Here is a 23834-nt window from a genome sequence, read left to right on the forward strand (position 1 = left end):
AAAGCTTAGCCACTGTTGTGTTCTGTGCTATATCCTGCTGGTAATATAAACCGAATATCAAAATCAAAGAATATGATTTCCGAACATAGACAGAGAACGATTAACCCATTACCGACCAGTGGACATTAAAAAACACTCCACAAAAATAATGAATCGTGAAAAGTTGAAGCACAGTTCAGGTGAAAGATATCGTAGTTTTTTTTGTAAACAGGACGGCCAGAATGGATCTTATTTTCCCTGGTTGAACCCAAGATCTTAACCTGTTTAAATAGAGGGGGCTTAAGGGGGTTAAGTTGAGTTCCGACCGGCATTATACTGCAGTTTTTTAGCATTTAGTTTAAAAATCGTCAAGTAAAACAATAGAAAAAAAAACAAGTTGTGGTCTTATGGAGAAGCGCGTCACAATCCTGCTGCCCAACGGCAGGCGACAAAATGTGAGCGTGACGGCGAACATGACGCTGCTGGAGATCCTGGAGACGGTCTGCTCGAAGCATGGCTACGACAGCGAGGAGCACTGTCTGAAGTTCCACAACAAGGACGTGTCCCTCACGCAACAGTTCCGTTTCAGCGGCTTGCCCAACAATTGCGTGCTGGAAATGGAGCCCACGGAGAAGCGTCGCACCGTGAGCAACGTTGTGGTCTGCATTCAGCTGAGTGACGGATCCCGTGAGCAGGGCGAGTTCGCCCCCAACGATACTGTCTGGCAGGTAGTCCAGAAACTGTGTGGTAGCCAGGTGAAGACCTTCGACAGTCCTATCATCATCTATATGCGCAGTGAGGTGATTGGACAGAAGAATATGGAGCAGACGACGCTCAAGTCGCTGGGCATACTGGAGGGACGTGCCATGATGCGATTGGTTGACAAGAAGCCAGAGGAACTGAAGACCCAGGCCAATGTGTACAAGCCGCCGGAGGTACAACCCAAGCCAAAGGATGACGACGCGCAGCCCAGCACCTCGCGCTCGACCACCAGTGGGACAGGTGGCGGCGGTTTTGCCCTAACCAGCAACATGATCAAGTCCTTGAAACGCACTGCTCCAGAGGGAAACTCAGATGCCCAGAATGATGAAGAAATGCCCCCCGAAAAGGATGAGCAGCCAGAGGCTCCCAAATATGATTGGGGCAGTGGATCCGGCTACTCGTTGAATAACGCTGAAGCAAAGCCGATGCAGATGGAGAATGATGCTGATGATAGTCCAGGACGCGCCCCGCCGGTGGTGAACGTGATTGGACCTCGCCAGGCTGTGCTCTTCTCCCTGGATGCCACCCATAAGCAAACCGATGAGCTGCCAGACTCGTTCTTCGACTTGACAGTGAACGATCTCAAAATGGTGCTGCGCGACCTGAAGCGTACTTCCGCGGGCGATGACGATGCTCCGCTTTTGACAGCCAAGCTACGCGAGCTGGAGCGCCAGAAGGCCATGCTGGCCAAATTGAATCAATACAAGGACTGTGTGCTGCGCATTCAGTTCCCCGATCGCTTCGTGCTCCAGGGGATATTTAAGCCCCACGAAACGATGGCCAAGGTGGAGGACTTTGTGCGAGAGTTCCTGGTCAATCCCAGCGAGAAGTTCAATATCTTTACCATACCACCGAAGAAGGTGCTGCCGTCGAGCGAGACGCTGCTGGAACTCAACTGTGTACCCAATGCAGTGGTGCACTTTGGCTTCCTCAAGGACTCGCTGAATTCGGAGAATAATCGTTTTGTGCTGGAGAAGTTCGTGGATCAACTGACCTCCGAGGAGGGCGCACACTATGCCGTGCAGAAGTACCGCTGCACACGGGCCACGGTCAGCGCTAGTTCATAGTTCAATCAACGTTAACAACAGATACAAACTGCTATAAGCAAACATTCTGCGTGATATTAAATGAATCCGCTTTATTTCTATCTAGATTTTAGTCTGAATGTGTCGTTCCTTACGCATGGTGCGAGGAACAACTGCGGTATTTCGTTGATCCATTTGGTAAGCACTGAAACAGGAGACACTGTCAATGGAGAGACAGTCAGTCTTTAATTATTGTGTCCTACCGTATTTGGAGCCAACGATCACTGGGCACCCGGCGTGTATTGCTTTGGGATTCATTTGGCCAGCATTGTCCAAGTTGTACCATAAGACAGCGGATCCCTTCTTGGGCGTGACAGACACATTGATGTAGGGAAATGTTGTGGCACCGCCAGAGTCCACTTCGCCCACCTATAAATGGGAGATTTTTACTAGACAGATGCCAGCACTGAGCGAGGACTCACATAAAAGAGGACAGTGGCTATGCGGTCGCCTAAGATGAGTCGATTCGCCTCGCTGTAGTTGTGGCTATCGTAATGCACGTCATAGTGGCCGCCCATGCCATAGTTGATTAGCGTCAGAGCATCGCTTTCAATCATATCCAGGCCGGTCATGTCGTTTAGCCGACGGTGGAGAGTCTTGACCACTGCTGTATCGTTATATTCAACGAAATGCTGTTCCTTTGACGTCCGAACAGGGGAGTACTGATACTGACCCACCAGAGATGCCTTCAGCTGTGTGGCATTCAGCAGAAAATCGATTTCGCTCTCGTAGACAACATCGTGGAAGAGCACCATGTACGGGTCGTGGCTTAGCTCCTCCATCTTCAGTGGTGCAATGCGCGCAAAGGCTGTCGTGGTGCTGTTGTAGCTACAGTGCAAATAGGATGGAGCTCTGAAGACGCCATTGCAGCCCCGCTTATACGTAATTTTTGCACTATATTGCTCTTTAATATAATTGCTTATGTGTGCCACGGCGGCAGTTTCTTGCTGGCTCTTCATGAGCAGTACGCCCCAGGAGTTGTGGATTGTTTGCCGGCTGAACCCAAAGGCCGAATACTCAAGTCTTTCCTCGTTGTATCTTTTCAATGAGGCGGTGAACCAAGCCTCAGCCCTCCTATTATTCCGATCGGTTCTGCAAAAATTTCCCAAGGCATGGCAGTCCGGTGGAGACAAGGCGGTGGCGGGCTGCGAGTCTCCAGCGACTAGAGTGCCATCGGCTAAGTCTTCCGGCTGCAGTTCGTAGAAGCTCACTAAGTTATCGATGCCACGACAGGCCTCTTCCATGTCCAAGGTACTGGGCAGAAGCATTCGCATACGATGTGCATGCTTTATGTGCTCTAAAATACAACATACCCTTTCATTTATGGATTTGCTTTTGGTCTCTTACCTCTTTCATTCTCCTGCACTTCTGATGTGTAACGCACCAATTGCTCCCAATCTCGATGCAGGCGGTGTATAAGCCCTAAGCTGTTCAGGGGATTCCCCAGGTATGCCTCGTAGTCCGCTTTCATTTGGCTTTCCCCCGCTCGCATGCTGCTCAATGCTCTGAAAGGAATTGTGGCTTAAGTTTGGATGTATACCACAGAATTACCTCCACTGACTGGTGCACTAGATGATGCTTAAACTTCAACTTGGCCACGTAGCTTTTAAGGTTCCGTATTAGCTCATCTTCGACCCTCAGCAGCTTGATCAGTGCCACTGACGAACAGGCATACGACTTTTCGTGAGCCGTATTTGTGATTGCATTTCCACAGATTAAACAAAACGCAAAGAGGCTTATGGATATAAAGATGGATACGCTTAAAGTACACATTACACGAACGTTATCCAGCATAGAGTGAGGGATATTCTTCAGTTCGAGTGGGGAATATTCTTTAGTGCATTTATTTTTAGTGTTTCAAAACAGTTTGTCACGGTCTACTGCAGCGGAGCGTGACCCATATGAGAATGTAGACTTTTCAATCGTTTACTCAGAGCATCTTTGGCGGTTACTAAATCGCGAGTTCCCTGAAGAATCCACTGAATGGCCACTAAAGAGGGAAGCAATGTTAAAACCGAAGGATAAAGTATAGCAGCCTTACCCTGTTTGTAGCCGCTAAGAACTGGACAAGAGGCATGCTGCGTACGAGGATCGCCTTCGCCCCATGGCCTTAGATTATGCCACATCAAAGCAGATCCTTTCGTAGGAGGTATTACCAATTGCAGTTTGGGGAAAACTGTTTCGCCGCCATCTTCCACATCGTTTAGCTGAATATAGGAAAGGTTATCAAAAGAAAATTACCCGAATCTACTCACATAGAATACAACGGAGGCTTGTCGATCTCCGAAAGGATGATACTCGTACTCCTGCGGATGCTACAAAAGTACTGAAATAAAAATGGACAAAAGATAAAAACAGATTCATCTCATACCCAATACAAATCATGGTAATCCACATGGGGATCATGATGCCCGCCCTGATCGTAGAGAAGAATACTAAGATGCTCGGACCTCAACATATTACAGCCAGTCATATCCTTGAGACGATCGTAGATGCGTTTCAACAGCTGTGGATCATTCTTCTCCGTGAAGGGAGCTTCCTTTGAGGTGCGCTGCTCTGAAATCTCGATCTGACGGATCTCGTACTGCACCATGGAGCGGCTCATTCTGCGGCGTGTAGAATCGATCAAACCTTGCATTTCCGCGTCGTATAGAACATCATGGTAGATCACTACATAGGGATCATGGCTAAATATCTCTAGTTTCAATGGGGCCAGCCTCGAGAAAGCAGACCCCTTGTTGTGGTACCGACAGTGGAGACTGTGGTGATGGGATTTGGTCGGAAACGCACCACGGCATCCATCGAAATAGGGCCGTTGTTCCAGCACATACTCCGCGTGGTCTACAATTTGTTCATCGTGAGGGGCCAGGGAATACGCCTTGGCTATCAACTTTAAGGCATATCCATCCGATGGGTTTTGAGCGTACTTTGTTACTCCTAGATGATACAACAGATGCTTGTACTGGGCGTCCTTGTAAAACGATGTGCGATTCTTTGTTTCGCCTGCTCTGTAAAGCTTCAGGGATAACTTCAGCCATTCCTCCGCATGTTGGTGGTTCCTCTGATGTGCTAGATAAGTTCCCAGTGCCAGACAGTCCCTTGAATTTAATGGGCGGCTGTTGGGAACAAATGAGACACCGTATGTATGCAATCTATGGGATATGACTTACAAATATTGGTCATGTGGCTTTAGATTGTAAGTAATTTGCAGTTTATGAACATCATTAGCTGCTTGGATGAGATCTTCTCTTTTGGGCAATCTTTGACGGAGTTCTTTAGCCACTATGATTTGGCCTACAAGAAAAGGATGCTCTTCATCCCAGCTCTAAACGTACTGACTGGATATTTACCTTCTCCTCCTTCTGTGGCATTGAGATACACCATCCAATTAGGCCAATCTTCATGGAGACGTCGGATTAATGCCATGGCCCGCTGTGGCACCGACAAATGTATTTCAAAGAATTCACCATCTCTGCCGCTCTCCGCACGCAATTGATGAAGCGTCCTGCATTAATTAGCTGATATCTATATATAAATCTAGAAGACATATTGGTTCCACTAACTTTTTAATCATCTGATGCCTTTGTCTTAGCTCCAAGAGATATTGCTTTAGATTTTCCACCAGCAGCTGCTCCGTTTGCTCCAGTTCCAGCTGATTCCACACCAATCCAAGGGCCGCCGCTTGGGCCAGCAGAAAGAGCACAATCTTAAGACCGAATCCACTCATCTGGCAATTCAAAATGCGTCTACAAATCCCTCAATGAGCCATGAAAACTAAAGATTCGCTATGCACCTTAAACATTCAAGTTAAAAAGCTCCGTTGGGCCAGTGTTGAACAGCGCACGCTGTGTTTGGTTTCTTCGGCTGGCTCATCATTGCAACCCGAAATTGAGCCGAATGGCTGTGATCGTTATTTGGAGTGTGTTAACTTGGCTTATTCAAAAAGAGCCAAGCGCTGCTCAAGCAACAAGTTTTGCACCTCGCGCCGATCGTGAATCGTTGGTTGTACGTTGCTAGTTCGTATCGTATCGTTTCGCTTTGGCAACCAATCCAATCTAGATTTTATTTAAAACAACTTGCCAAGGCAATACGAGTGCTATAACACTCGAAACCAGCAAAGAATACCTATCTGTGTGCCATTAAAAGTGCATCAATCCAAAGTGAATGATTTGATTGCCATTGATTTAATTCAATCAGTGCTAAGTGTTTGCGGGAATTTCGAATTGCGCTAATTTCGGGTCGAAAAATTAACACAGGCCGCCGCCGAGTTAACGAAATTAAAGCATATCGAAAACAACTTTTACCTATGGGTCTTTGTTGTTTCTTTATGTTTTTCTACGTTACGGGTTTCAAAACGCAGAACTACCGCCCGCCGCCGTCCGCCATTCGCTGCCGCCGCGGCCGTGTTGGACGTGCCAACGTTTTCGCTGCTGTTGGGGATTGTTAGTGTTTTAGTTTTTGGGGGCGTGGCTGGCAGTTGGCATGTGCGCCACCGCCGCTGCTGTTGACAGTGACAATACTTTGGGGCAGCAGCAGCAGCAGCCATCCAGCCAGCAAACAAGAGACAGCCGAGAAAATTATGGAGCGCTGACCAACAAACCAAACCAAACCGATCCAATCCGATGCGGAGTCGAAGCAAGCGAGCGGCGAGTGATAGCAATTGGAAAGTTGTTGTTATGCTCAAGAGAGCAATGAAGGAGCCAGTCTGATTGCCAGACCACTGTCCGATAATATCTGAACATGTGCTAAATGCTATAAGTTTTCCTATTCGGTCACTGGCAATTCTGGAATACTGCTTAGCCACTATGGTCTTTCCTTTGAATAAGAGGCGGCGTACTTTCAGGGTTCTACAATCCAGAATATGATATATGTACATGTATTTGCCTCTGTAATTCAGTGATAGTCTTGTTCTATTTGTGTCAAATAAAATAGTGAAATCTCACATGAGCAATCCCTGGCAATGCCTCACCTTATTGATTATACATCTTGGCTCTTCTGCCTACGCATAGGAGCGCGGCTCTTATCGCCGTATCTCATCATCTCGGCCCGCCTCGTGTCGTCTCGTTCCGCCTTCCGCCTCCCGCCCCGCCCCGCCTAGCTCCTCTTCACTTTTACTTCTTGTTCGGCAAACGGAAAGAGAGAGTGTTTACCCGCTCATTTGCGTGTCTTTTTCGTTGCCGCTTTATATGTGTATTTGTGCTTTTTCTTCGGGTTTTTTTTTTTTCGTTTTGCCTTCGTTTATGCGCAAGCGCGCGTGCCTACAAAAATAATTGATAATAACAATAAGTTCATTAAATTTAATTAAACCAACTATGCACTTCCGATCCGCAGCAAGGGTCGCCAACCCAACAACAAACCAACCTCAACAGTAATAATAAAAATAATAATAATAAACGTTTATTACGTTTTCCACAAACCAACAGATCACAGTGTGCATGTGTGTGGGTGTGTGTGCGGGGAAAATATAAAGAAAATCAAAAGAAAATTACACGCTCTACGCAGCCGAAGTACACAAACAAACTAATCATCTCGCTACCGAAAATCGCCAGCAAAATTCCGGCATTGAAAAAGCTGCAAAGATGAATTTCTTTGTGATTGGCTTTCTGATCATGCAGGCGGCAAGTGAGTAAAGTGCAGTGTTTTTTTTCTTGTCCCCTTGTTTTTCCCCCCCTGTTCATTTGCTTTTCGTTATTAATTGCTGTTTTTCCGTTGTGGTTTTGGTTTTTCTTTTCGGTGGATGTTTAAATTGCTTTTCACGGGTGCCTGTCGAGTGTTGGCTGGGATTTAATTTGATTCGGTTCAAGCAAATGACTTAAGCGACAAACTCATTTCTTTTTTCGGGCCTCAAGCAAGTTTGTGTCTTAAGTCTTTAGTCTTTGGTTAGCCGCTTATGGCTTGTGTGGCATGTGTGGCACATGGCTGTATGCCGTAATCATAGATCGCAGTAGATCCCAACGAATGCTGTGGAACAGGTTGTTGGCCGCATTTTTAATTGGGAAGAGACATTCCCCCCCATTCAAAAACTCCCAAAGCTATGCCCACAAAGAGGCAACAAGATATTTGATAGATTGTCCAAAGTTTTGCCTCTGTTTTTACATACATATAAATAAAGGCGTCTTTGTTGCAGTTTATTGGCGCCTCTTTTTACACGGATTCGGATTCGGCTTCGGCTTTGGCTTCGGTTTTTGCTTCAGTTTTTGATATTTGGTTTTTTTGGCTTCTGTGCGCCTTAATGCAAAACCTTGCAAATGAGACGGCGTATGAAACCGGATTGGTTTTTGGTTAGTCATTGGGTATTCTTGACCTGAAGTTGCGAAGTAATTTCTGTGCCACTCATTAAGAACACAGCCCAATCGCTCTCCCAGTGTGCTCCCCTGGTGGCCTCCAATGCAAATGGCTGCTGTTGGCCCATTAATCAATTTGCTAAAAATCTATTAAACACAAATAATGCTCGCCTAACCTTCGCTTCCGTCGGGGATTCGATGAACGATACACGATGGACATGGTCTGGTGTTTTTGGCCTGTCAGAATATCGGTCAAGTTCAGATATCACATCTCGGACCAACTAGAGCAGCAGCCACCGACAGCTTAAAGGTGTTCCGTGCACACACATGGCATGGTTTTTGGTGTTAATTTCGGCAATTTTCATTGCCTAATTTGCATAAACTTTATGTTTTGCTGACCTTTTGCCTGCCAAAGAAGTGAACCGCGGAGCCAGGGACAGGAACTGAAGCTGTGACGACTCTCCCAGCTAAAAATACGTATTGATTCGCCAGTGCCCTGCCCAAATCGGGCTTGATGGCTTCATAAAAGCCAGCTAGCGGGCAATCGCTAGCCATGATTCATCAATACCCCATATACCAAATACCCCGTACAATAACAGCCATTGAGCTCCGTCGGAAAGAGATGTTTCTCTTTTGTGTCTCGGTTTCTGTCTCACATTTTTGTTGGTCAATGACGCAGCATTTTGAAAGCATCTTCAGAGCGTCTTCTGTTTCTGCATATGTATTTTTATATAACCCAAATATTTGTGGAGGCGCAGAGGCATGGCGTAGGGCAATGCTTTTACGCAATACTTCTGGGATGCGGAATGTCCCTGCCTTCGTGTGTCAGGCAAATACGAAATACGACTATTGCAAATGCTTTTGCACTTGCCACAGCAATTAGCCAACTGTTTTTATTTGTTTTTTCGGCGCTGCGAGCACCTGTGAAGCCCAGTCGCAGTTCCATGCCCAGGTCCAGGTCCAGGTCCAAAGATACTCAACAAAAAAGAAAGAAATTGCATTGTCATATGATTGCATGGGTCAATAAGTAAAAGGCTCCTCTCGAAGGCGTTGCCTGCCATCGGCAGAAAGTGAAAGGCAGAGAGCCATGCAGGCATGCATCCGAGGAGGAACCAACCACTCAACCGCTTCCGGCTGGTATTCCCACAGAAGAGATGCTGAGAGATGCTGTGACTATCCTTTCCTTTCCCTTTTCGCACAGATGCCATCTGCTCTGCAGAGGCTACGTTTTGTCTGCAATTAGGAATAAATTAAAACATTATTAACACTTCTATTGTTACATCTTCACATGTGTGTCTTTTGGCCTACACTTTGGAGCACGCAACGCTGTACGCTCACGTAAGACCTTCGGGGGCTGAGGCTCCCTTCGAGATGCCTGCACTGATGCACACCTTTTGGCTGTTATTGTTTTAGCCCACACGTCAGAGTGTGTGTGTGTGTGTGTGTGTGTGGCTCTCAAATTGCAATTTAATTCGATGTCTCGAAGTGGCTTTTGTCAAAAGTTTTGTCAGCTGAAGCCGCCTTTTGTATGCTGTCCGCTGTCCACTGTCCGGCGTGTCTATCGCTCACTGTCAAGACCATCGTTCAATTAACATAATTAACTGACAAGGGGAATTACGGTGCGCCCCTTCGCTCTCTTAAGGCTGAGACACTTGTTGGGTCCACACAGCCGTACAATCGAATACAATCTCCCCTGAAGCTGGTGGTGCGATGATAATGGTTTCATTTGGATTACCCTACCTTACGCCTTACGACTATTAAATGATCCAAAGCAAGGTCAGGTTCAGGCCTCAAAATAACATTAAAATTCTATTTAAAAGCTATAGGTAGTTCTTTTGCGATGAGAGCCCAAAGCCAGTCAATGCCTTGGAAATGGAAAGTTTCAAGAAAAGGGAAAGGCACGTGTAGGCACGTCTCCTTCATCCTCTCCGCTTAAGTCACAATCTCAGCAAAACCAAAATATGTGTATAAAAAAAACATTGACCGTAAAACATTTTACCAATGGAACAATGGAATGTTTAAGTTTCTTCTTTAATACAAAAAATAATAAAAAAGGGAAACGAAACCCACTTGAAAGGTTTGCTCTGGGTTAAGGTTTGGCCGGCAATGAATGGATGGAATATTCGGCCTCCTAGGCAGCAGCAGATCTATGCGTAGATCTGTGATAATTTATACACGATATTTGCATTTGTTCATCAAATTGAATTAACGCTGAATGCCGCCTCAGATACAGAAACACGCGAGTCGGAGACCGCGTCAGAGCCAGTTTCGGTTTCTGTTTCTGTTTCAGCCTCCGACTCTGGGCGAGCAATTAATATCAATGTTTTGTGACCCACTTTCCGGCTCTGCGAGAGGGAGGTGCTAACTAGACGCCATCCAGGGAGCAGGAGGAGTCGTCTCTTGGTGAAAAGTAACTAAATATTTGATGGAGAGCAGTGGTCAATGGTTGATATACCGGCTGTGGCTGTGGCTGTGGCTCTGGCTGTTGCTGGGGCTGGGGCTGGACTGCATATTTATGCCTCATTATTTGTTTAGTTTAAATTTCTATTTGTCTACTTGGACAACCGATGGCTATGGCCACCAGCAGTCATAAACTACACAAAATTTCATACACACAACATTTGGCTCGGACGGATCCATTCAACAGAAGATGACGACGAGTGAAAGCGGTCGGCAGTCGGTAGATGCCTCCTCTGACTAACTGCAAAATGCGGCAGACTGTGCGTCTGTATCCCGGCTGCAGAAACATATACGAGTATATATCTTTAAACAAATTTCTATATTACTTTTTTCCTGGGGCCAAGTGCATGAGTTTCCCTTTACCATTTAGCTGTACATTTGTGGGCATAAAATAATTAAAATACCTACTCGCATCGCCCACCATGTCGTATGCTTATGCGTATGCGCAATGCAAATTGATTGATGATTGGAGTAAAAGTATCAATTATGATACATTTGGCATGAATTTTCAATTGCGGTTGCCAGAGGGAGAGAGAGATCGCATCATAATGATGATGATGAGGAAGTGACCACACACCACAGACTGTATCTGTATGTACATGTCTGAGAGGTGGTAACACTTTGATCTCCTAGGCGAATGATTACCTTGTCCATGCGCCTGGCACCCCATTAAGATTTTCCTTGAACCCAAAGCCACAGCCACAGCTGTAGCTATAGCAATAGGCACCCAGCGATTGCCACAATTGGCCGGCGCACTTAATGGAGCGGCCATTATCCATTAGTCTTAGAATCGGTTTCAGACTTTCAACGGTTCAAACTCCGTCCCCATAACCATAACGAGCATACATTTCGAGTGCCTCCATCTCTATGCATATGGATGAAGCGACAGACAATCAAAGTCCATAAAATTGGGGTCCACATTTTGAAAGAACTGAACACATTTGAAACACGTATTACATGTCCCACTTGACATGCTAACAATTTAATTTGAACCCCGACGACGGAGACGCGAACGGAGCTCGAATTGAGGTTGCTTCTTCCATGTGTGTGTGTGTTCGGGTCACCAAAGTGCTCTGGTTAACCCCCAGGTAAGTGCTTTTGTAACTGGTGTATTAGTGCTCTTGCCATAAGGAAGTATTACCAATCCAAGTCGATTGTTTTAAGCGTAGTTATTGCCGGCTTGTGGCATAACAATGGCTTCAGTCACGGCATTCATCGTTAATCGATTATGCCAAAGGTATAGTCAAAAGATTACATTTCAGAACGCGAATGAAGATGAAGATGACTCTTCTCTGGTTTTATTGTCTTGCGGTTCGTTTGGGTTCGGATTGGGTCATCACTTGGATTTGGGTCATTCTGTGGTCACACCTTCTTTGTGTGGCAGATGGCAGATACTCATCGTACGCATCGTATGCCTTGGCTTCTTCCACCATCTCAGATATGTAAGAAATAAACAGCTTTAGCGGTCTGTTTGCTGTTTGCTGTTTCCCCTAACCCTAACCCATCCATCAAAACATCAGCCACGCCATTTGATTCGATGCGGGATAAATCACAGAGACTTTGAGCTGATTTTCATTAAAAAATTTGCCATAAAATGTAAAATTCATTTATGCCAACCACTTTGCCCACATACGGGACAGGGGGGTCTGGGTCTGGTCTGAATGGTGACTCCACCTTATATTTAATCCAAGGCAAGAAATCATCAACACCATAGTTCCACTGAGGCCTGCTGGCTCGCGCTGTAAGTTTCCCATAAGCGAGCGGATACATTTTTAAAGAGCATGCCATACATTCACAGTGTTTCGAAGCGTGTTTGTGTCCATGGACAGCAGTGAAAAATGTTCTAGTATATATTCTTAGGGGTTCTTAACTTTTTGGACCAAATCAAAGTCTTTTACTCCTGTCCAACCGCAAGGGTTAAACACTTCATAAGGAATGGTCTCTATTCGGTCTTGTGATCATAGATAAGGGACTTACAAAGACCTACTGACTTACATAAATACATATAGTATATTGAGCAACATCCTCCAGGAGCTTCTTAAACAGCCTTGTATATGGTCAAGCTCATGATGTTGCTGATCGTGCCTATTTCTCTCACCGTTTCGCTGCACGGACAGCGTACGCAACATTGTCACCGGTGGGTTGGTGGCGATCTGAATATTATAATCTGAACTTATAAATATACTCCCAAAGGAAATGTGGTCTTATCCATTACATTAATTGTTATATAATTCTTTTTGGTTGCGGATTGTATGCTACATAGAGAAAAAACAACACAGAAACGTATCCTATTCATCCTATCCCAAAAGAAAGAAAAAACACCCACACCCGAAAAACACTATAATCCCCTTGTGCTCTCTCTCTCTCCACATTTCATTGTACTAAACCCCAAACTAACATTTACTTCTTATGTATTATATGAACGAGAACTATCTCCTATTCTGTGTGTGCTTTTTTTTCTATTTTTTATTTATAGGATTGGCTTGCGGGACGTGCGTTTTAGCGTCCGATTTTGGTTTCATACTCGATTGTAACTTCAAAAAGTCTGGACTGTTTCGTGTACGAAATTTGGGTGGCCTAAAGGCCCATTTCGGTTTAGGTAAATCTCTACTCTATCAAACCCATCCTAACCCTAGAATACCCTGTATATATCTACATGTATATCCCTAACCAGCCATATAGAAGGTGTACGTACTGTTCTCTCGGGGGTTCAAGTGCACCTAATTGGTCAAGTAATCGATGGTGGGGTCCAAACGAGACGCGAACAGCGATTAAGTAAGTCATTAATGCATTAATGCCAATGTCAGTGGCAACAGCAGTAGCAGTAGTAGTAGAAGCGGCGGCAGCCTCAAATAGATGGCTAAAGTGGAGCATATGGCGGTGGAGAGGAGACCGAGACGAAGACCAAGACCAAGACCGAGACCGATAACAAGAGTGAACTGTAGTTCACACAGGCAGAGGCGTGGGTAGAGGAGGGGCTGCTATTGTGGGTATGCATCTCCATAGATCCAGCGATTGGTACGCCCCATTTGGGAACTGCCGCCAGAGCGCAGAGACTGTAAGGAAATTTTCCGCAACCGAAGCTCGGACCAGAGAAAAGGTGCTCTAAAAGATTCCCCAATATATCCCCATCTGTTCCAAACCCAAGTCTACCGCCAGATGCACTGTATTTTTGAATAAATCCCTAAAGTCGTAGGATTCCCATCTCCCATAGATAACCCCCTCTATGCACGCCCCTATATGATCGGATCAAAGCCCACTACTTAGGCTCTTTGTACATAAAACCCGTGTAGATTTAAGATTTAGATACAAAGCCCTTGTCGGCTCGAAGGGAAAAACAAAGGTCATTAATTAACACATTATTGCCCAACCCCCAATCCCAAATCGCCAACACGATTGCTGTGATTGATGGGGGATTGGCTCCGTCACGGACACCGCCCTAACCCTTTAATGGTTTCTTTCAGGCTTCAGTCTCGGCGATGAGCTGGGCTTTCCGGAGTCGCTGGGGAACCTGGAGGGCGAGCGTCGGCGTGCCATCAGCTACAAGAATGGACCACCGCCTGAGAGTGTGGGAGTGCTGTCGGGGGCACAGCAACAGGTGAGGAGTGGAATAGATGGAACCTTGAAGGTCTCCAATCCCTGCTGATGATCCCTTCTGTCGTCCTTAGGCCAATCCAAGCGCACAGCACTCGCTGCCAGATAAACGCATCAGCTCACGCTCCACCGGACCCGTGCCCTACAATCTGCAGCTGCAGCAGCTCCAACAGAGCGCCCTCCAAGCGGCCAAGGCCCAGCAGCAGCAGCAGAAGATGAAGCAACTGCAACAGCAATTGCTGCTGCACCAGCAGCAGCAGCTTCACCAACAGCAACAGCAGGCGCAGCTCATGACCGAAGCCCGTCCGCTGCCGCTGGGCGTGCCCGCCTTCCGGCCGATACCACAGAAGCAGCAGCAGCAACAGCAACAGCAGCAGGCCTTGAACCCGGCTCCGACAACAGCAGAACGCCGCGTGGCCGTGGACTCTACGGAGCCGCGAGTCAGTGTCAACAATAAGCTGATCCTTGCCGTGGATAAGCCGGTGAGTGTAGAGTCCTTCCCCTCTAAGTGCTCCACTAATCAATAGAACATTGTTGCGGATCAGCATTCGAATCGCACTTTCCATGCGGACAATCCAGTGGTCTCCCAGCCCGTGGCAGTGCCCGTCTTCCAGGCCATGCCCGAGTCCATTGCCCGCATAGCGAATGCGGCCAAGGAGCAACGCCAGGCGCCGCCCAGCTATCCCAATTATCTGCAATTCGAGGAGCCCAAATTCGACCTCAAGGATGTGACTGTGGAGGAGCTGGCCGCGGCGGCCAATGTCACGGTGGAGACCATCAAGCATGCCATATATGTGCGGGAGCAGCAGCTCAAGGCGGAGCACAGGGCACAGTTGGCGGCCAAACTGCGAGAGGAGTTCATGCGCACCTCCACCGTGAGGACCACCACAACGACGACAACGACAACGAGTACTCCACGACCAAATAAGTCGATGGCAGAGCACAAGGTGTCCAAGGTGGGGGATTGAAAAGCATATCCTTGTAGTTATATTCCATTGACATATCTCTCTGTGTTTGCAGGTCATGAATGCCCCCAAGGAATATTATCCTGTGGGCTACGACAAGAACTTCGATGACAATTTCAAGTCCAAGGTGGATCTGCCGCCCACGAGCTTCTCCTGCGCCAAGCAGAAGCACTTTCCGGGCCTCTATGCAGACACCGATCTGGGCTGCATGGTGAGGCTTTCTTTTAGCTGAAGATCTCTGAATCGGCTCAAAATCCAACCACTTTATTGCAGGTCTTTCATGTGTGCGCCCTCACCGATGATGGCTTGGTGCGGAAGTCCTTCCTCTGTCCAGAGAACACGCTCTTCGATCAGACCATCCTCAAGTGCAACTGGTGGTTCTATGTGGACTGCAGCTCCAGCGCCAGCATCTACGACTCGAACATACCCATCTCGAAGAGCTACCAGCTGATGAAGTCCCTCACGTACTTCTCCAAGTTCAACAACCAGCGGAGCAAGGAGCAGGAGGGCGACAAGGACGAGAATGCCCTGGATATAGACTCATTGCGGGAGTCCATGGAGGGTGTATCCCGCAGACAGGAGCAGGCCAAAAAGGCAGAGCTTGAGCGGGAGCGGGAGCAGCAGCTGCCGAAGGCAGACCACGAGCATGTGGTGCCCGAGGAGGGGGAGCAGCAGCTGTCCAACTAGAAATAAGAGTCTCTCCACCCTAATGCTATCTGAGATCTAGGTTAAGAGTTAACGATCGAGCGTCATAGTCAAATCTCTCTATCTCTCTCGCTTAAGCCAATGGTTTTCTGTTTAGTCTGTCCAACATTTCCTACAGGAGGAGATCCTGTTCAGTCCCTCCTTAGACATAGTCCCCTGTAGTCCTCCCTCTTCCTAGCCCCGTAAGTCGATTATCTCTAGTGTTATTCATATTACTATTTATTTATTGTATGTATTTACCCAGCTATTACAACACAAAAACTCTGTTTGTTTCAATTTATAAATGTTCATTATGACTTTTCTGTGGTTTAATAAATGGGGGAGATGCTCCTGCATCCTGCAGCTTAATTGCCAATTGAAAGATATATAACTTCAATGCAAACTACGAATCTTAAATAATTTAAACAATAGTATCTTACGAGAGTGGAAAGATTCAGTTGGAGCTGCTGCCAATGCCAGTCAACTCCTTCAGCTCCTTGAGCAGATGCCGATTGTACTCCTTGTGGTTGAGGGGCCCCACGGACTGCACGGTGAGCTTGTTGCGGGTCATGTCGCCGTACACCTCGTTTTTGCAGCGCAGTTTGAAGATGTGCGAAGTGAAGTTAAGGGCTGAAAAAATTTCCTCAGCCTTGGTTGGATCATTCTCGAGGGCCTCGCCAATCTCCTGGGAGGTGTGCTTGAGCAGCTGCTCGCCGGTTTCGTTGAAGCAGGTGACCCAACGATTGGAGGTCCAGTCACCCACGCTCATCTGTTGATACAGAAATCATCATTTGGATAATTTTAGGGACTCTTCTTCTAGTTACTCACATTGACAAGCAGACGATATTTAAAGTTGGGATACAGTGCATTGCAACGTTCGCAGCGATACTGATCGTTGCCCTCGTCGACAACCTTTTTGTTGCAGTCCGCCTGGGGGCAGGCGCGGTAGAAGGCATTCTCCTGCTTAACGATATGCACCACTGCCTTGCACTGGAAGTAGTCGGGCTTGTCGCCGGAGCCAAGGTTGCGTGCCCGCGCATCCTTAAGGGTCATCCAATCAGTGGAGAAGCTGCCACCGCCAGTGCGGGCCGACACCATGTTGGCAACGTTGTCACCGCCACCATTATCGAACCATCCGCGCAATTTGTGGGCCTCTGGAATGTCCGGATTTATCTTCATGATGGAGCCCCCGCCGAGACTCAAGCTCTTGCCGCCATTAAACTCATTGATGCGTGTGCCTTTTACCAGGATAACAGGCTGAACGTGGCCATCAAAGTTGACGGCATCATCGCCCCAAAGGGTCAGGCTAATGGCCGAGTTGCTCATGTCCACCAGGGTGAGGTCTCGCTTCTTGAACTCCTTGTTGGTGGTGCGCGAGGTGAAGGCCTGCAGTTCACCGACCTCTTTGCAGATACCGATTGTGTCGACAGCCGCCTTGTTCTCCATGCCAGACACCTCGGAAATGGGTACCAAATTGTATTTAATATCGGGAATGGCACCATCGTCCGCATCTTCGCAGAGCTGGACGGCAGTTTCGCCCGTAAAGGTCATCTCGTAGGCATTGTTCAGCTGCGAGAACTGTTTGTTGGCCGGCTTCAGTTGGCACTTGGAGAAGAAGTAAACGCTATCGACTTGAATCATATCAAAGTATTTGTCGCATTGCTCCTTGAAGGCTGTGGCACGAATTTCACCCGATTCATCCATCAAATCCATGCTAAACAACTTGCCCTCTCCCCGGGGGTTGCTCCAGGTGCGTATGCCTGTTTTGGAGGTGACGCGCGCCTTGATCACCCACTTGTTCTGGTAGGGACTTAGGCTGGAGATGGGATGGGTCATTCCCGCGCCAATTGAGGCATTCAATGTAATGTTATTATTGTTGTTGTTGTTGCTCTGAGTCACTTCCTTTTTGGGAACCACAGGAGGTGCCGCTTTGGCGACCTTGTCCTGTTTGGCGGCATTTTCATATGTGACGGGCTCGCCAATTTTCTCCTTCACCTCGGCGCCGGCATTGAGCACTGTTAATTCTGATATAATAAGGACGCGTCTGAAACGTTAATTTAGTTTAAGTTCGACTTCGCATTAGTTGTAATGACTTCCACTTACTTGCCAGCTCCGTCTTTGCCCACCATCGAGGTGACGTACTTGTTCAGCTGCACAATCGTGAACTCGTCCAGCTGTCCCTTGTGCTGCATCTCGTTCAGCTGGCTGGCCAGCATGGCATAGCTATTGAAGTATTTCCCATCGGAAATCAAGATGCGATAACGCTCCGCGTCCGCATTGCTGTTGATTTTCTTGATGGCCAGGATCTGAAGCACCGGCTTCACGACATCATCGCCATTCATAATGCGCTGTGCCAGACAAATCAAATGAAAGCGTTGAAACATGAAGTCTACAACTGAAGACAGGTGTACTCACAGCAATAACTCCCGAGGACAAAGATGCAAAGCCCATTTTGAATTGTTTATAATAATTTGGCAATAATTTCACAACAAAATCTGCACATTCGTCGAGGGCTGGACACTGAATGAAGCCACAAGAGGCGGGAAGAGCTGGGAGCGATTCTTAAGTCGCTGGTTTTTGGTGACATTTTGAACTAGTTCCATTGCGTTTCAGGGCTGCAGTGCACTTTATGTTTTTTATATATAATTCAATTAGGAACATTATAATATTGGAATAGCAAAAATTTCTAAATAATTCGAAAATATTGCAAAACATCCGTTTAGTAAGAAAACTGTGGGATCTTCAAAATAATTAAAAAATTTTTGCAATTATTAACACTGTTAATTCCTCTGTTGTGCAGCACTCTTTCCCGCGCATTTTCGCACGCGTCACAACAAAACAAATCGCGATCGGCAGCGGCTGAAGGATTCAAAACATATTTAAGACATTTGAAGATCGCATATATATTGGAAATGGATAATCCCAGCTCTCCGCCACCAAACACGCCCAGTGATGCCGCAGAGCGCCGTGGTCTACGCGCATCGATGACATCGCCAGTGGGCGACTTTGAGCCATTCGAGAACGAGGATGAGATTCTTGGGGATCAGACAGTGCGTCACGAGGAGGAAGAAGATGGCGAGGAGTTGTTTGGGGACAACATGGAGAACGACTATCGTCCCATGCCAGAACTGGATCACTACGATCCGGCGATGCTGGACGATGAAGAGGACTTCTCGGAGATGTCGCAGGGAGACCGCTTTGCGGCCGAGTCGGAGATGAGGAAGCGCGACCGTGCAGCTGGTATTCACCGCGACGATCGCGAGCTTGGCTTTGGCCAGTCCGATGATGAAGACGATGTGGGACCCCGGGCCAAGCGACGGGCAGGAGAAAAGGCCGCTGTGGGCGAGGTTGAAGACACGGAGATGATCGAGTCCATTGAGAATCTAGAGGACACCAAAGGGCATTCCACCAAGGAGTGGGTGAGCATGCTGGGGCCGCGCACGGAGATTGCCAATCGCTTTCAATCGTTTCTGCGTACATTTGTGGACGAGCGCGGCGCGTACACATATCGGGACCGTATCCGTCGCATGTGCGAACAAAACAAGTCCTCGTTTGTGGTCTCCTACACAGATCTGGCCAACAAGGAGCATGTGCTGGCCTACTTCCTGCCCGAGGCCCCCTTCCAGATGCTCGAAATCTTCGATAAGGTGGCCAAGGACATGGTCCTGTCCATCTTTCCCACCTACGAGCGCGTCACCACCGAGATCCATGTCCGCATTTCAGAGCTGCCCTTGATCGAAGAGCTTCGCACCTTCCGAAAGCTGCATCTCAACCAGCTGGTACGCACCCTGGGCGTGGTCACGGCCACCACGGGTGTCCTGCCCCAGCTGTCGGTGATCAAGTACGACTGCGTCAAGTGCGGCTATGTCCTGGGGCCCTTTGTCCAGTCCCAAAACACAGAGGTCAAGCCGGGCTCGTGTCCGGAGTGCCAGAGCTACGGTCCCTTCTCCATCAACATGGAGCAGACGCTGTACCGCAACTACCAGAAGATCACCTTGCAGGAGTCGCCAGGCCGCATTCCCGCCGGTCGCATACCGCGCAGCAAGGACGTCATCCTGCTGGCGGATCTGTGCGATCAGTGCAAGCCCGGAGACGAGCTGGAGGTCACTGGCATCTACACCAACAACTACGATGGTTCGCTCAATACGGATCAGGGTTTCCCCGTGTTTGCCACGGTAATTATTGCCAACCATGTGGTCGTCAAGGACTCCAAACAGGTGGTGCAATCACTCACTGACGAGGACATAGCCACCATTCAAAAGCTGAGCAAAGATCCGCGCATTGTCGAGCGCCTGGTGGCCTCAATGGCGCCATCAATCTATGGCCATGACTACATCAAGCGTGCCCTGGCCCTGGCTCTATTCGGAGGCGAGTCCAAGAATCCCGGCGAGAAGCATAAGGTGCGTGGAGATATCAATCTCCTGATCTGTGGAGATCCGGGTACGGCCAAGTCGCAGTTCCTGAAGTACACGGAGAAGGTTGCCCCGCGTGCTGTGTTCACCACGGGACAGGGCGCCAGCGCTGTGGGTCTCACGGCCTATGTGCGTCGCAATCCCGTCTCCCGGGAATGGACCCTCGAGGCGGGCGCCTTGGTGCTGGCCGATCAGGGCGTTTGCCTGATTGACGAGTTCGACAAGATGAACGACCAGGATCGCACCTCCATTCACGAGGCCATGGAACAGCAGTCCATCTCCATTTCCAAGGCTGGCATTGTGACCTCGCTGCAGGCACGCTGCACGGTCATAGCCGCCTCCAATCCCATTGGTGGTCGCTACGATCCCTCGATGACCTTCTCCGAGAACGTGAATCTGTCGGAACCCATTTTGTCGCGTTTCGACATCCTGTGCGTGGTTAAGGATGAGTTCGATCCCATGCAGGACCAGCAGCTGGCCAAGTTTGTGGTGCACTCGCATATGAAGCATCACCCGAGCGAGGAGGAGCAGCCGGAGATGGAGGAGCCCACACAGAAGTCTGTAGAGGAGATACCCCAGGATCTGCTGCGACAGTACATCGTCTACGCCAAGGAGAATATTCGGCCCAAGCTTACGGTTCGTTTATTTAAAAACAACAAAAATTGGCTCTGTCTCTAATAGATTTCCCCTCCGCTTTGCTTTCTAGAACATCGATGAGGATAAGATCGCCAAGATGTACGCGCAACTGCGACAGGAATCGTTTGCCACCGGCTCCCTGCCCATTACTGTGCGCCACATTGAGAGCGTTATTCGCATGTCCGAGGCCCATTGTCGCATGCATCTGCGCGAGAATGTGATGGAGGCAGACGTCAGCATGGCCATACGCATGATGCTGGAGAGTTTCATTGAGGCCCAAAAGTTCAGTGTGATGAAGAAGATGCGCAACACATTCCAGAAGTACCTGGCCTTCCAGAAGGATCACTCCGAGCTGCTGTTCTTCATCCTCCGCCAGTTGACGCTCGATCAGCTGGCCTACATTCGCTGCAAGGACGGACCGGGCGCCACGCACGTGGAGATCATGGAGCGTGATCTGATCGAGCGGGCCAAGCAGCTGGATATCAGCAACTTGAAGCCATTCTACGACTCTGATCTGTTCCGCTCAAATGGCTTCTCGTATGACCCCAAGCGGCGCATCATCCTCCAGATTGTGGTGGATGGAAACACGGCGTAAGCGTAGTGATCGCGACATCATTTATCTCATTTAGTTGTAGGTTTTATCATCCATGTTTCGTTACCCCCCAATAAAGATTAAATATAGTAAATACATATTCCCTAACAAATTTTATTAGTTAACGATCCCCATTAGTCGTCCTTTTCAATGCCCATCGCCCTGTCGTATTCCTCTTCGCTGATCTTGTTCTTCTTTAGTCTCTTGAAGAGCCGTATATCACTGGCCAGCTCGTCCAGGTCTTCCTGGCTGAATTGCTGCTTCCTTTTGCGCTGCCCCGGTGCTCCCTCTGCAGACTCTGCCTCCCGCTTGCGTTGCTTCTTGGCCTTGCGTAGCTCCTTCTTCGACTTGGCATCCAGTTTTGCTTTTTTGGTCTGGTCCCAGGACTCGGTGCGCTTTTTGTGCAGCTTTTGGCCTGGCCAGCTGCCTGTCTGTTCGTAGGTCTGTAGCTTCTGCTGACGCACTTGCTCCTTTTGGACATTCTTGTAGGTGAGTTTGGTGAGATCAACCTCAGAGCTGGGCGCTATGAAGCCATCTCCGTTGTAGTTCTTCAGCTCCGGCATGCGCGGCAGTTGCAGCAGTCCGTAGGCAGTGGCCATCTTACCAAGATCCAGATCTTTCAGTCGCAAAATCGCGCTGCACTCGTGCTTGGTGTAGGCCCGGACATGAGAGACAAAGGCACGCATTCCCTTGTCGTAGACTCCCTTGTCCGCTCTCTGCAGTCGATGCAATTGCTCCAGAACGGACGGAAGTTGGGGATCCGAGGGGCCAGCCTCGTCGTTGGGAAGTTCATTGAGTTCTACCCTTTGGTTGATCTTCAAGAAGTGAATATAGGAATCCTCGCTGGGCAGGAGAAAGACGAGGGCGTTGCCATCGTTTCCCTGACGGGCAGTGCGTCCCACACGGTGCACAAAACTGGACGCATTCGAGGGCGGGTCCCACTGCACGACCCACTCGATCTCGGGCACGTCCAAGCCGCGGGCCAGCACGTCTGTGCAGAGGAGCACAGACTCCGGCTCATTGCGAAACTTTTCCACCACGATGGCTCGCTTGTTCTTCATCTTGCCGTGGATTCCCAGAACACTGCGCTTGGGCAGCAGAGGGGGCAAGGCTTCCGCCCAGTACTCCACGCAGGCACAAGTAGGAAAGAAGACCATTACCTTACCAGTGCGTGTGGCCGGGGACGAGAGGAACTGCAGCAGGGCCACGAACTTTTCCTCGGGCTCGACGATTCTATAGAAGTTCTGCAGTCTCGCTGGTGTGTTCACGGAAGCCTTCTCCTTGACCGAGACCAGAACGGGATTACGTAGGCCAGCACGGATCAGGTCCGTCACCTCGGTGGTCTGTGTGGCCGAGAAGAGGCCCGTTCGCCGCTGTCTCGGCAGGTAGCCAAGTATGTTGTTGACACTCGTCTTGAATCCCAAGTCCAGTAAGCGATCCGCCTCGTCCAGCACCAAAAACTCCAGGCTCTTGACGCGCGCTGCCAAATTCAGGTCATCTCCTTTGCGCTGAAACAAATCCTCCAGCCGGCCCGGCGTGCACACCAGTATGCAGGGTGTTTCCTTCCTCAGTGTCGCAATATCCTCCTCAATACTGTTGCCGCCCACAATCAATTGCTGGTTCAAGTGCTCCAGATCCTCGTGGGCCAGAAACTGGGCCAGCACCTCGGATATCTGTCGCGCCAACTCTCGTGTGGGTGAGATGATCAATGCACCGATCTCCTTAGGGCCCCAGGGTCGCTCCCTGTGCCGTCTCTGCAGAATCTCCAGTAATGGCACCAGAAATGCCAGCGTCTTGCCGCTGCCCGTGACGGCCTCGGCGGAGACATCCTTGAGGGCCAGCAGCAGGGGAATGGCCGCCGTCTGCACTGGCGTCATATCCCGAAAGCCAAAGCTTTGAATAACCTCCAGTACGGCATCTGAGAGTCGCGGCTTGTCCAGAGAGGTCCATTTTTTGCGAGACATTTTTGTAAACAAAAACACACGTGCGCCCCGTCGACCCTCAGAAATATACCGTCCTATACATATTCCTCGTTTTTGATATTCCGTCGAATATTACTAGCTATATAGAACATTTGGCCATGCCCACATAATTTTATACGATTAATGAATCAATTTTCTACAAGATTGGATAGTTTTTTATCCTTGCTTTTATTGTATTTATTGTAAAAAAAGGTTTAAACGAAAAAGTCCAACCAAAAAAGAGTCGCAATGTTGCTGGTATTTGAAGACGTGATGCGTGTATAGACCTTTGTACACCCTATTTCGCTAATTTTATATGAAGATCAAACGTAATTTATTAAGACCTTTTCTCAAATTGATATTCTTTAGACATATTCAAGTACCTTTTTAGTATCTTGTATATATTTATCTCGATCCTGA

At 48.4% G+C, this 23834-nt stretch overlaps 7 protein-coding genes across 10 annotated transcripts; 3 read left to right on the forward strand and 4 right to left on the reverse strand.

The window, feature by feature from the left end:
- Positions 1-284: 284 nt before the first annotated feature.
- Positions 285-1888, forward strand: LOC4801708 (tether containing UBX domain for GLUT4). The gene has a single exon (XM_001358718.3). It carries the CDS (start codon positions 387-389, stop codon positions 1806-1808), a length of 1422 nt encoding a protein of 473 aa, XP_001358755.1. The 5' UTR covers positions 285-386; the 3' UTR covers positions 1809-1888.
- On the reverse strand, positions 1860-3637 carry LOC4801709 (prolyl 4-hydroxylase subunit alpha-2-like). The gene is made up of 5 exons (XM_001358719.5): positions 3388-3637; positions 3174-3331; positions 2249-3123; positions 2030-2195; positions 1860-1971 (listed from the first exon to the last, which is right to left on the reverse strand). The coding sequence occupies exons 1-5, from the start codon at positions 3618-3620 to the stop codon at positions 1886-1888; spliced, it is 1518 nt and encodes a 505-aa protein (XP_001358756.5). The 5' UTR covers positions 3621-3637; the 3' UTR covers positions 1860-1885.
- Positions 3638-3641: 4 nt separating this feature from the next.
- Positions 3642-5577, reverse strand: LOC6897316 (prolyl 4-hydroxylase subunit alpha-2-like). Of its 2 annotated transcripts, XM_002137434.3 has the most exons (7): positions 5390-5576; positions 5177-5331; positions 4997-5120; positions 4198-4942; positions 4082-4141; positions 3868-4033; positions 3642-3816 (listed from the first exon to the last, which is right to left on the reverse strand). In XM_002137434.3, exons 1-7 carry the CDS (start codon positions 5551-5553, stop codon positions 3704-3706), a joined length of 1527 nt encoding a protein of 508 aa, XP_002137470.3. In that variant the 5' UTR covers positions 5554-5576; the 3' UTR covers positions 3642-3703. The 2 variants fall into 2 exon arrangements, with proteins under 2 accessions (XP_002137470.3, XP_033233169.1); XM_033377278.1 differs by having other exon boundaries at positions 3642-4033; positions 5390-5577.
- Positions 5578-5753: 176 nt separating this feature from the next.
- On the forward strand, positions 5754-16118 carry mtg (mind the gap). Of its 3 annotated transcripts, none has more exons than XM_001358720.5 (8): positions 5754-5842; positions 7250-7448; positions 13047-13169; positions 14035-14168; positions 14239-14646; positions 14710-15120; positions 15185-15340; positions 15403-16118. In XM_001358720.5, the coding sequence occupies exons 2-8, from the start codon at positions 7406-7408 to the stop codon at positions 15814-15816; spliced, it is 1689 nt and encodes a 562-aa protein (XP_001358757.4). In that variant the 5' UTR covers positions 5754-5842; positions 7250-7405; the 3' UTR covers positions 15817-16118. The 3 variants fall into 3 exon arrangements, with proteins under 3 accessions (XP_001358757.4, XP_033233168.1, XP_015037367.2); XM_033377277.1 differs by having other exon boundaries at positions 5768-5846; XM_015181881.2 differs by lacking the exons at positions 5754-5842; positions 13047-13169 and having other exon boundaries at positions 7117-7448.
- RPA1 (replication protein A 70) lies at positions 16105-18366 on the reverse strand. The gene is made up of 4 exons (XM_001358721.4): positions 18229-18366; positions 17917-18161; positions 16642-17857; positions 16105-16582 (listed from the first exon to the last, which is right to left on the reverse strand). The coding sequence occupies exons 1-4, from the start codon at positions 18262-18264 to the stop codon at positions 16268-16270; spliced, it is 1812 nt and encodes a 603-aa protein (XP_001358758.3). The 5' UTR covers positions 18265-18366; the 3' UTR covers positions 16105-16267.
- A 240-nt stretch (positions 18367-18606) lies between these two features.
- On the forward strand, positions 18607-21553 carry Mcm2 (DNA replication licensing factor Mcm2). The gene is made up of 2 exons (XM_001358722.5): positions 18607-20861; positions 20932-21553. Exons 1-2 carry the CDS (start codon positions 18726-18728, stop codon positions 21454-21456), a joined length of 2661 nt encoding a protein of 886 aa, XP_001358759.2. The 5' UTR covers positions 18607-18725; the 3' UTR covers positions 21457-21553.
- Positions 21548-23483, reverse strand: LOC4801714 (probable ATP-dependent RNA helicase DDX55 homolog). The gene has a single exon (XM_001358723.4). The coding sequence runs from the start codon at positions 23415-23417 to the stop codon at positions 21588-21590; it is 1830 nt and encodes a 609-aa protein (XP_001358760.3). The 5' UTR covers positions 23418-23483; the 3' UTR covers positions 21548-21587.
- Positions 23484-23834: the final 351 nt, after the last annotated feature.

Source organism: Drosophila pseudoobscura, chromosome 2 (genome assembly GCF_009870125.1).
Source record: "Drosophila pseudoobscura strain MV-25-SWS-2005 chromosome 2, UCI_Dpse_MV25, whole genome shotgun sequence".
NCBI lineage: Eukaryota > Metazoa > Arthropoda > Insecta > Diptera > Drosophilidae > Drosophila > Drosophila pseudoobscura.